The following is an 11,677-nucleotide window of genomic DNA, read 5'->3' on the forward strand; positions in this document are numbered from 1 at the left end:
CCTAAGCAGAGCAGCCAGGAGCGGGCAAGGTGACGCTGGGGCAAAACATGTCCCAGCACTTCCCAAGGGTGTGAACTTGTCTGCAAGGGGGCACGGGGGGAAGGGACAAGTAGCTCCTGAAGCGGTGCAGGGAAGCCATGGACATACTGCAGCATCCAGGAGGGACTGCTAGCTGCCAGAGGTGACGCTGATGCTTTGCCCCCAACTAGGGAACTAGGTGTCACGCCCTGCCACCCAAGGGGCCCCAGGTGTCCTACCCGTCATGGGACATGTGGCCAAAGCCAGAATGCATGGCCCAAAGCAACACGGGCTGAGGCCAGAATGCATGGCCTAAGGCAACAAGGGCAGGGGACACAGGAGGGGACTTGCACAGTCAGTCACATGGTTCGTTAATGACTACCGAATGACCTGCCCTTGCTGCTGGATCCTTGCCCATTGGGCCCTGCTGGGGCCAGTATAAAATAGGTGCAGAGGAATTGGAGGGATCCCGGATACCCCGAGGCCATAAGGGAAACTGAGGCACACACACACAGGTGCGGGTGAGGGATATGCAGGGGACCAGAGCGTCTGCAGAAGGGGACTGTGAGGAATGCACGCATCCAGCAGGGAGGGAGGATATATAGGGGATATGTGTGTTGGGGCAGGGGATGGATCTATAGGGGACCCATATGTCTGGGGGGAAATTACATAGGGGACCTGGGCTTCAGGGGAGTGCAGAGCTGTGGGGATACAGGTGTCTATGGGGTGTTCTGTAGGGCACCCAGGCAGCCAGGTGGGATCCGCAGGTCGTCTGGGTATCCAGGAGGTTGCCCAGGCATTTAGAGGGGTTTTGTAAGGGACCCAGGAGGGAGAATTTGTAGAGGAATTGAGCATCTAGGGTGAGGTTTCCAGCTGGGGGCCCTCCGAAGTCCAGATGGCCCTGACCCCGCTTTCCACAGGTGCCATGGCGGGCTGGACCCTGTGCATGGTCCTGGTGCTGGCAGCACTGGCAGGAGCACTGGGCGAGAGCCGCTAAAGTTCCTGCGGCAGCATGTGGACCACCCCCGGACATCCACACTCGCCGCCCACCGCTACTGCGAGACCATGCTGGCCCGCCGGCGAGTGACAGCCCCGGGGCGGCCCTGCAAGCCCTCCAACACCTTTGTGCATGCTCCAGCCAACGACCTCGTGGCTGCCTGCACCCAGACGCCTGATGCCACGGGGTTCCACAGCACCCCAAAACCCGTGGGCCTCACAGCCTGCCGTGTGCGGGGAGGGGACACCAGGTCCCCTTGTGCCTACCGGGCCCGGCAGCTCGAGCACCACGTGCGTGTCGCCTGCCAGAATGGGCTGCCCGTGCACCTTGCTGGCACCTATGCGCCCACCCCGTGAGGCTTGATGTAGCAGGGGCTATAAGTGGGGATGTGGATGTTCTCTCCTGTGGGTGCTCTGTTAGGATCTGCAATAAAGGAAGTGTCACAGTCCTGGGCTCCAGCATCATCTTCTCGGGGAACCCTGTGATCCTACCCTTCTCTTGGTGCCCCTGAGCCCCCTCCTTAGTTTCCCCCAACCCTGTTCAAGGTCCACCTGGATCCATAAACCCCTGGGTTTTCCCAACCTCCTGGGTGTCCCACAGGCCCCTAGGGTGCCTCTGACCTCTCCTATGCCCCACAGAATCCCCTTTCCACAACTTCCCTGAGGGCCCCATAACCCCCCCCGCAGGATCCCCCTGATCTTCTCAATATGCACCCAACTCTCTCCCCTGGTATCCTGACCCTTTGGGTGTCACATTGCTTTCCTGGATGCCCTGTGGCTCCTATAGGGTCTTCCAACCTCTCATGTGCCTCATAACCCCCTGGGTACCCCCAGCTTCCCCCATGCCTGACCCATAAACCCTCATGTGCCCCACAGTCCCTTCTACATGCCTCTGACCCCCATCTAGGGCCTCTCTGGGGCTGAGGGTGCTCATGGGGTCCCCTTGACACACCTGTGGAGCTGAGCACCCTCCCACACACAGTGAACGCACACAAAACCGCAACACACGCAAGCACACAGCACACACAAAACATGCACTGTGCACACAACGTGGGACCATGCACCACGCTCACAACACAAAACGTGCAACACCCACCCCCTTCTACACACTACGCGCATACAAAGCACAAACACATACACAGATGGGTGTTTTCCGGGGTTTGGATGGGGTTTCATGTGTTGCAGCTTGAGTCCATTGCAGGATTACCTCCCTTCACCTACTGGCAACACCTTGCCCGATGCAGCCCAGCAGGCTGGAGGTCCTCTTTGCTCTGGTCCTGTTGCTGAGGGAGCCTTGATGACTCCAATGGAAGTGCTGACATTCAGGTGCTGTGCTGCTGCAAAAAGGTAGCCCAAATGCTCTCAGAAATTGTAGCTGAGGAGGAAAAGAAGCAGAGAAAACGATCTTCCTGACCCTGCTGCCTGTCCAAGATGTCCCTTCCTCATGTGTCTGGAGTAACTCAGGGGCTCCTTTTCTGGAATTCAGCAGAAAAGCACCTGGAGGTTCCTGTTCTAAATGTCCCAAAACCTTATGAAAGAATCTGTCTCCATCTGGCGAGAAAAAGGAGTTTCTGGTAGGATTCTGCCTTGAAAATAAATCACCTGTTTTGCCACTGCTGGCAGAGGGAAGGGCACAGGGCTGGTCACTCATCTGCACCAAGTTCAGCTGATGTGGCTGATCTCAAGAGTTGCAAGGCCCTTTTGCAGGCAAAAAAAAAACAAACAACCAACCTGCAGAAACTTCACGGAGTTTAATTTGTCGCAAACTAACATAGACTTTTAATAACTGATGTAGGTACCGAGAAACACAGAAAATATAAATTACATGAGAGCTTAGGGAAGAGCCTTTCCTTCCCCAGGCATGACTTCAGACCTCTATGAGTGGAATCACAGCTGTGATAAGTGACTTCCATACTATCCTTAAACTACTGGGATGTGGCCCTTTATCCAGGGAGACAAAAAGGCTTTTGCTGCAAGCAGCAGTAGGTCATTTGCAGGCAGCGATCAGCAAATCTAATGTAATGGCAACAAGTAGCAAAAAGCCAGCGTGGGACTGGTGCCTGAAAATAAAGAAAGAATTTTTGCATTTTTGTGTTTTGATAAGCCATTGCATTTATTTCTTAATTCCTTCCTCATTTAGGTACTTTCATGTCCTGCCTATCACAGCCAAACATAAGGTCCCGAGGTTTGTGGGGTTTGTGGTTGATGTGGCCTGATAACACCCCAGGGAAACAGAAACTGTCATCTCTGATTTGTGAGTGGGAGTTAAGCAGCTTCTCTAAGGTCACAGAGAAAGTCTGAGACAGGAGCTCAGTTAGCTCTCCTGAGCCCTACTTGATGGCTTCTTTTTCCCTTTACATGCTTTTCTCTGGAAAAAAAAGACAAACCCTGTCAGTCTTTTCCTATACAATAACTTTTTGCTTTCACAGAATCACAGAATTGCTGGAATTGGAAGGAACCTCTAGAGATCATCTAGCCCAACTCCCCTGCTAAAGCAGGATGGCCCTTTCAATGCACATCTTTCACTTAGCAGAGTGCCCTGCAGCAGATCGGTGTAGGCTGCGTTACAACAGGCAGCCAAAACTGTTGCCAGAGCAGCACTACATTCCACCAAGAAAGCAACTATAAACTTTCTGCGTATTAGTCCAAAGCTAGTACCTGCCCATGTCTGCCTGAATTTCATGCCCAGAGTTTGCTCTAACAGTGGTCAGCCTGCTCCTCTCACTTGCTGTATTATCAAACAATGAATTCCTTAGCCAGGGACCAGGCTGTTGCTTGTTTAGGATGTGCAGATGAAGCAAGAAATGCTCTCTCACATGCTTCACTATGGCTCACATGCTCGCTTAGACATATGATGGTATAAAAGGGGAGGCACAAGCAGTGTATTAACATTCCCAGTGCTGCCGTGGAAATTAATTTCTGCTTCTTGAAAAGCAATGGCATTTTTGCAGAGCCATGCAGGGAATTGCTTAAGCTGGCACTGCAAAGGGCCTTCAAAAATATTTGCTCAGCAAAGTCAATACTGGGCTCCATGGATTTGGCAGAATGAGTCCCAAGAAACCAGGCTGTTACAGCATACCATGCATGCCAAACTTGACATGGAAAAAGCTGCTCCCCAGAACTATCACTTGCTTTTAAAATATATCCTGCACCAATATAGCAAAATACAGCCAGTTTCTCAGCAGCATTTGCTTTAATATTTTTTTTCCATGGGGTTTTGGCACTCACCTTATTATCACCAAAGAACTCATCCAGATAATGTGGCAAGCTTTGCAACATCACAATAGCTTGAAAAGCTCAGTGAAAGTAGAAGCATTCATGAAAGTTGGACTTGATATATTTTTAAAATAAAAAAATCTTTTTTTTTTTTTTTTAATGAGCACACTTCTTTCTGTAACTTTAGGCACCAATTTTGCTCTTTTTTTCCACAAAGGAAAGGGAAAACCTTATTTCTTCTATCCCTCTAGTATGTTGTGCCTTTTTAGTTCTGAAAGGAAATTCCAGGCTATTGTTCTTTGTATTCATACTTTGCATATGCCTAAAATAAAGCAGATATTAACTAATATTTTTTTAAAAAGCCATGAACAAAGATCTCACAAGGAAGAGCCAAGTCCTGCAAACTGATTTTTTTGAGCATTTTTATCTGTTTAGCTGGTGGCATTATGAGAGAAATAGCAGCTGGTTTCATATCACCCTAGGGATGACTCTTCAAATCACTTTTCTAATCTGGCCTAGAAGAGGACTTTTTACATGCTGATAGGGCTCGTTTTTGAAAGAATGTGAGTTTTAAACAGTTCAACTGGAATGACTAATTTATACCATCACAAATAGCTCTGTGAGTCTATTACTTCTTTATTTACTTGAAGAAAATCGTTTGGAGAGAATAGAGCTATTCTTTTATCTTGGGTACATGAAAGGCCCCTGTAGCTTGGTCTGAGTGGTGAGGCTGAGGGCCTCACCCTCCCTCGTCACTGTCACCAGGGCTTTAGATACTGGCCTCACCACTACCCCATAACAAGTAAGCCAGGAAGAAGCCGCAGCTTTCTGTGAAGGTCTGAGCTGAGAGGAAGCCAAGAGAAAGGACCAAGCCTCTGGCAGTGCCTGGGGGTTTTGCTCTGAGCTGCATCCCGTGGCAGCTCAAAGAGGCTCGTGTCTCAGCACCTCGCTCTTGCTGTCTTCAAAGTGTGCGGTAATGGCCCAGCTGTCTGGCAGAGCAAACAACCAACCCCAACTTTTTCCACCTACACACAAACATTGGGACAGATATGCTTGAAGGAGTCAGCGCTGATGAATGCAAAAACCCATGCTTCTCACCCTGCAGATACCTCTGTTTCCTTAGCTCCGATGTGAGGTTGGTGTTTTTTTTGAAGGCCTGCCGTGTATAAAGAGGAACGAGAGCAGCTTTTGGCTCCATCCTTTCTCCAGACACCAGAGGCAGTCGAAGAAGCAAGGTTCTCGATGTGCTGGGCAGACCTGCTTATCCTTCTCCCTGCAGCTCCATACCGACTGGCGGCTTTCCCCTTCGCTGCTCTTTCACCACCTCTGTGCTTCGGGACACCTCTCTCTGACTGCCCGGTACGTGGTCGTCACCCCTGCTGCCATGCCAAATCATAACTGTGGACGCTTTCTAGGGGCTGTCCTGGCCAGAGCTGAAGCAGGACCCATGGCAGTAAGTCCCTGCTGACTCCGGTAGGGATGTTTATATGGCTTGAATGCGAGCTTTCCTATCAGGAGGGCTTTGCAGTGGGGATCAAGGTTGTTAAGGACGAAACAGCCAGGCCAGACACTTCATTATTGTGGGAGGTGGGTTTAGAGGTGCACCAGGACGAGCACATGGGCAAGGTAGGCAGGGCAGTGGATGGGGGCTGTCTCCGGCCAGGCAGGGCCAGCAATATCTGCCCCTTTCTCCACTGTTCCTGCCTGCAGCCTCGATAGCCCTTGTGATCCCGCAGCACCATGAGAGGCCAAGAGGCAGGCTACAGGAGGACTGTGGAGGCTGTAGGACTCAGACTAAGCTCCGCTATCAACCCCCTAGTAGGGGTTTCAAGCCCCGTTTTCCCCAGAAGGCAGTCGAAGGGTATCTCGTCTCTTCTAGGTACATATTCCTCCTCGTCGGAGGATGTCTCCTTGCTGGCACAGCCATGGGCAGCTATGCTGTGTTGCTCCTCATCCCTGCCGCTGGCTCTGTGCTCATCCTCCTGTCCGTTAGCCCGACTCATGCCCACACCTGGGCCTAAAAAAATGCCCTGGCAGACACTCTGCCACCTGGGGCTGAGCAGCCAGGAGCTGGACCCACATGATACCACGTAACCACCCCTTCCCTTCTCTGCCTCCTTCACGCTCCTCCCCTTGGTGGACTGGGGGCTCTGCCAGTCATTTTGTGAGGGTGGAGGTCCCCTCGGGCCACACTAGCTCACTGTTCCACAGATGTCAAGCCTCTTCTCTGGCTCCAGCCGTGTCCCAGCACGTGGGTGGCTCTGTGGGCACTGCAGTGCTCTGGGGACATGGGACAGTACATCCCTGTGTGCAGCCTTACACCCATGCCTCTAATGTTCCCTTCGAGGGACTTTCAGCAGCTCTTGGGTGCCCTCTCCTTCCAGGCCAGCCGTCACCCTCTCTGCCATCATGCTGCTTACCCAGAAGGCTACATCTCTGGCCCTGGACATCCACAAAGGGCTGGTGCTGCTCCGGCTTGGGCAGGGTTTTTTGCAGAGTGCGCTGCCTCTCTGCAGCTACCTACTCTTTTTCCCAGCCCTCCTTGGTGGCCTTCAGCAGGTTTTGGCCCAGGCCGAGTCCCACAGTGCTCTCCCCGGGTTGCTGAGGGCTGCCGGCCAGCAGTGCCTGGGCACCCTGGCCCTGCAGGGGCTGTGGGCAGGGATGGTGGCCAAGCCTCCGCCGGGGGCTGCCTCCCCCACATTGGGGAGCGGGCCCTGCTCCTCAGGCTGGCCTACCATTTGCACTGGGTGCTGGATGAGGCCCTCCTGGAGGTGGCTGGCTTCGGGCCGGAGGCGGGACCTTTCCATCTGTGACCTGTGGACGCTGGAGACCACCCACCGCCTGGCCGTCTTCACGTGAACAGGGAACAAGAGTACATCCCGCTGGCTGAGGAGACTTGTCTTTCAGCGCTGCCCGGCCCAACCCCTCCTAGCCACCTTTGTCTTCTCTGCCTGGTGGCATGGCCTCCGGCCCGGGCAGGTCTTTGGTTTCCTGTGCTGGGCTGTCATGGTGGAGGCTGACTACCGTATCCATCCCTTCCTGAGCGCCCGGGTCACCTCCCCAGGTGCGAAGCTCCTCTACCGTGGCATGACCTGGGTCTTCACACAGCTCATTGTTGCCTACATCTTGGTGGCTGTGGAGACCGAGAGCTTCTCTATGCTCTGCCTGCTCTGGACTTCCTGCAACAGCATCATTCCCCTCTCCTACAGCCTCACATTGCTGCTGCTGCTTGCCAAGAAGCCGAAGCAGAACTGAGCCTGCCCTGAACTAGCTTGTGCGTTCTGTGGGGCACATCCCTGCACACATGAGCAAACAGGGTGAGAAGTGTTATTGGCCGAGCAATTTCTTGTAACAGCATCTCTGGAGACCCAGGTTGGCTTTTACTCCTGCGCTATCTCTCAGCTTTGAGGGATGCTCTGAAGCAGGGACATGAGATCACCAAACCACTGGGCAAGAGTGCTTCTAGCAGCATTGCCTGCCCGGTAGTTCTGTTTGGGTCTAGGCCTCATCTCATGTAGGAAGCACACAACCCCCTCACCAAACTCATCTGTGCTACAACTGCACCAGTTGGCAACTGTGTCTGGCTCCTAGGAATGCCAGAGAACTACCTTTGTTTCTTGTGCACATGGGCCACTGGGAGCCTGGGCACAGGGAAGGGAGCTGACAGTCTGTTTGGAGGCAGCACAAGACAAGAAACACCCCTTTCCCGACCTCGCAGTACTACAGAGATACGTGGGTCTGTGGTGCTCCTCCAGCAATTGCTCCTCAGCACCGTCCCTGTGGCACACGGGCTCCAAATTGTTCCCAGTTACACATCTCCTGCATCCCCAGCCATCACCAAGTGAGCAACATGTTTGGCTTCCAGGGCGCAGGATCAGCTGTGTTCCCTGCCACGTGGGGAAGAGGGATGATCCATTCCCTGCACCATTCTTACAGAGCATCCTGAGCACGTGGGCAAGAATGCCTGCTAGGAAAAGAAGGGCTACTGGCCATGGTGTGCTGAGGACAGCACAGACAAGGGGAACTAAACCAGCAAAGTCCTCAGTCTTGGCTGTGGCATTCAGCCAAGGCTTATGTGTCTCTTTTCCCACAAAGACATGCAGCAGCAACCCTAACATATCGCTCCAGTTCATGCTCTGGCCAAAAAATATAGGACTGTTTAGGCTGGAGAAGAAGCATGAGCTACCACAGGGGAAGGTATCAGGAAAGTATAGAGCTGAGTTTCTGTTTATATGAGAGCCAGAAACCACCCACCAAATCTCATGATAATAAAGCTGAAAATGCTCTGGTCTGCTGGGCATGCTGCTGCAGGGTACCAGGACCAACACCAGAACCAGTCTCAGGTGTCCAAACTCAAGGGAGAGCATTGTGATCAGGTTAATAACCCACGCCGTGCAGGTGCTGTGCCAGTACGTGTATCAGTGTTTGTCACTAAACTGAAACTCGGCATGCAAAACAGATGCAACCTTGTTTTATGTGGGTTGGTTGGATGTTTGGCTACTTCTTGATTCCAGCTGAGTACCCAGCCCAAGCATTGCAAGCCACTTACCCTACATATAATCTCTCCATTGCCAGGACAGCTTGGATTTGGCATGGCCAGACCCTGTCTCCTGTGCTGTCCTGCAGAGCTGCCCTCAACTTATTCCTTATATCCGTGCTTAGAAGCTGAGTCATCTCTTCATCTTATCTCTGAAAAACATGCTGGGATCCCTCAGGCAGGTTCTCCAGCTGTTTCATCACTCTGCTTGCCTGTGGTGAGACCACATGCAGCAAGCTAGGGCCAGACTTGCCAGGGCAATGTGTCCAGGATGGTCCACGGGACAGTGGTGCTCAAGCCAGAAGGCTGCTGCCACCTGTGTTGGAGGAAAGTGGACCCAAGAGTCAGATGCAAGAAAGCTAGTATATAAAAGAATCCCCGATGGCCGCAGTTGGAGCCATCCCGCATTCTTTCAGCAGGCAGGGACGTGCATGGCCTCCTCCCTAAGGGGATCAGGGGAAATTCATCGCAAATGGGTGCCCAGCCAAGGAGCCATCCCCTCCCATCAGCAGCAACCATAGCCAAAGAGATAAAAAAAATAAAAATAAAATTCCAGGTGAGAAGCCTGGAAAAGATTCACAGAAAGTGTATGAAGTGTCAAAAAACCCAATGAATTAAAATTCCCCCAACAGAGCAGTCTATGTCTGAAGATGAATCAAAGCTGGAGGAAAGCACTCATGAATTTCTCCCTGTTTTGGAGCTGGGAGGAGTGTAGCTCAGCCAGTGACATCTTGTCTCAGCTAAGCAGAGCTGGGCTCTCCCCAGGTGTCCCAGATCTACTTCCTCTCCAAGGGCTGCCAGAAGCAGGGCAGCTCATCTCTGCCTCATGGTGGGGTGGAAGAGTAAAAGCAGCTCATAAGCTTTTGGAAAATCAGTTTTTCTAAGTAGCAGCATAACCTCTCTGCCAAGCTGCATAGCTGCTATATGTCAGGACAGAGGGAAAGGGGCTGAAGGGACCCAGGCCAGCTTCTCCTTTTTCCATCGTGCTGCTGGTCTTGCATCGCATCTGTTGGGGAAGCATGTCTGCAGTGCACCCAGCCCTATGCATTTCTAATTCTAACATCAGCAGCAACAAAACCTTCCCAGACCACTGGCCCTGGCCTTTCGCATGCCAGCTCATCTCTTGATAAAGGGGTTAATTAAATGCTAAACACGAGGGACAGGTGAATTACCAGGTGAAGGGAGGGAGCTTGGAGGGATGGGGAAAGCAAAGCAACCTGGCCCTGACTTCCCTCCCTCAAGGCCTTGAAGGTGGATTGGGGATTTTCCATTTCATTAACTTTACAAGGGGTAATTCCCAGGATGCGGCATCATCCTCATGAACAGACCCATCCTGGGCTCTCTCACACCTTTTCACAACCAACAGCCTGTGTGGCTGCACCACTAGGCAGGAACGCCAAGCTGTATTAATACCTAACCAAGGTAATAGGCAGCTGATATTGAATCACTCAGAATGAAAAAATAGAGCTGATACACAGAAAGCAGTAATTTTTGTTCTTAAAGCAAGAAGCGAAATGGATGTCAAAACCCATGAGAGATGGGAATGTAAAAGTCCCTCCTGGTTCTCCCTTGCAAAGCAGCCAACCGTTCACCCTTGGCGTTTGCTCAGGAGAGCGGCGGTGTTACCGGGCAAAAAAGGCTCTGAAGCTTTAGAGGGGGTTGGGGATCAAAGGACTGTCCCACAGGCGCAAAAATTAACTCAAGCGCATTGAGTTCATTAGAAACATGCACACACGCAGGCAGGCAGTTTATTAGTCCCCAGACTTAACATACCAAAAAAAAATTAATAATAACAAAAATATCCCCAAGACAGGGGTGGGTTCCCAGTTTTGCCTGCTCACAGATGAACAGTGCTGAGGGTACTAAACGTGTTTTGTGCACTCTGACTGGAGTGCGGGGCAGGAGCTGAACGTGCAGTCACAGCTGAGATTCAAGCTTCTTGCATGTAGAGGGGGCCGTGTACCTTTAGCCACGAGGCAACTGGGAGCCCTCAGCTGCCTCCGAGACACATCCACGGTCAGAGCAACTGCAGCAGTTTTAACGTGTGTGAGAGGGAGGCCGGCTCAGCAGAAGCTAAGTACTGGCAGCACAGCCAGTCCTCCAGTTCAATGCTCCGCTCCGTGTCCACAGCCCTCTCTGCAAACTTCATCATGAGCAGGGCACGCTTCATGTCCACCCAGTTCTGAAGCACCCGGCGGAGGGCTTCCTCGTGGCTGAGGGGCTGCTCCGTGAGGTCTTTTCGGGGCCCCCAAAGCAAGCACTGCAGCATCCGCTTGGCCTCAGTGATCCGCACGCGCTTGATGGGATCTGCTTCCAGTAGCAGGTGGGCCAGCTGCTGAAGCCCCCGGGAGTAGATAGACAGGCTGGGCAGAGCAGGGAGGTCCTCAGGGCTGTACTCCTGCTCCTTGAGGTGCACCTTCTCCTCGAAGGGGTTGGGCTGGTGCAGCAGCTCGTAGATGAGAATACCAGTCTGAAACTCATCAAACTTCTTGTACTGAGAAGCCGACACGATCTCCGGAGCCAGCCGGGCCTGACTTTTCTTCAGCTTGGAGTCTCCAGTTCCTGGCTTCTGTTTGGCTTTCAAAAAATTGCTGATGATGAGGCGGGGTAAGTGTTTGTCATCTTTGGCTTTCACACAGCTCATGGGGGGCTTGCAGGGGACAAGCAGGAGGTTCTCCAGGCACAGGTCACGATGGATGATGCCATGCTCTTTGAGATGCTCCAGGCCATTGCAGAGCTGGAGGAGCAAGAAGCAAACGCGACGTTCGTACAGCTCAGGCTTGGCTTGGTGCAACACCACCGAGTCCCTCACAAAGTCTGCTGTGGTCTGGCTCGGCACCTCCCGTGTGATGACCACCACGCAGTCGTGCTCGCTGGCAGCACGGGAGGGATGGAGGCCATCCCCGGGCA

General features: G+C 52.6%; 3 protein-coding genes across 3 annotated transcripts in view; 2 read left to right on the forward strand and 1 right to left on the reverse strand.

The window, feature by feature from the left end:
- Nucleotides 1–943: 943 nt before the first annotated feature.
- LOC104281435 (ribonuclease CL2-like) lies at nucleotides 944–1,371 on the forward strand. Its single transcript, XM_009879428.1, is given in 2 exon segments — nucleotides 944–1,010; nucleotides 1,013–1,371. Coding segments are annotated over 2 exon segments (426 nt in total).
- Nucleotides 1,372–5,472: 4,101 nt separating this feature from the next.
- On the forward strand, nucleotides 5,473–7,551 carry MBOAT4 (membrane bound O-acyltransferase domain containing 4). The gene is given in 7 exon segments (XM_009879429.1): nucleotides 5,473–5,540; nucleotides 5,542–5,589; nucleotides 6,110–6,247; nucleotides 6,249–6,320; nucleotides 6,615–6,892; nucleotides 6,895–7,015; nucleotides 7,017–7,551. Coding segments are annotated over 7 exon segments (1,260 nt in total).
- A 2,935-nt stretch (nucleotides 7,552–10,486) lies between these two features.
- Nucleotides 10,487–11,677, reverse strand: part of LOC104281437 (tyrosine-protein kinase SgK223) — a 21,960-nt gene continuing 20,769 nt past the window's right edge. Inside the window, exon 6 of the mRNA XM_009879430.1 lies at nucleotides 10,487–11,675. Within this exon, the coding sequence (XP_009877732.1) occupies nucleotides 10,785–11,675 (891 nt within the window). The 3' untranslated portion in view covers nucleotides 10,487–10,784. The remainder of the gene's footprint in view (nucleotides 11,676–11,677) is intronic.

The sequence above is a fragment of the Apaloderma vittatum genome, unplaced genomic scaffold (genome assembly GCF_000703405.1).
Source record: "Apaloderma vittatum isolate BGI_N311 unplaced genomic scaffold, ASM70340v1 scaffold19662, whole genome shotgun sequence".
Classification (NCBI taxonomy): domain Eukaryota; kingdom Metazoa; phylum Chordata; class Aves; order Trogoniformes; family Trogonidae; genus Apaloderma; species Apaloderma vittatum.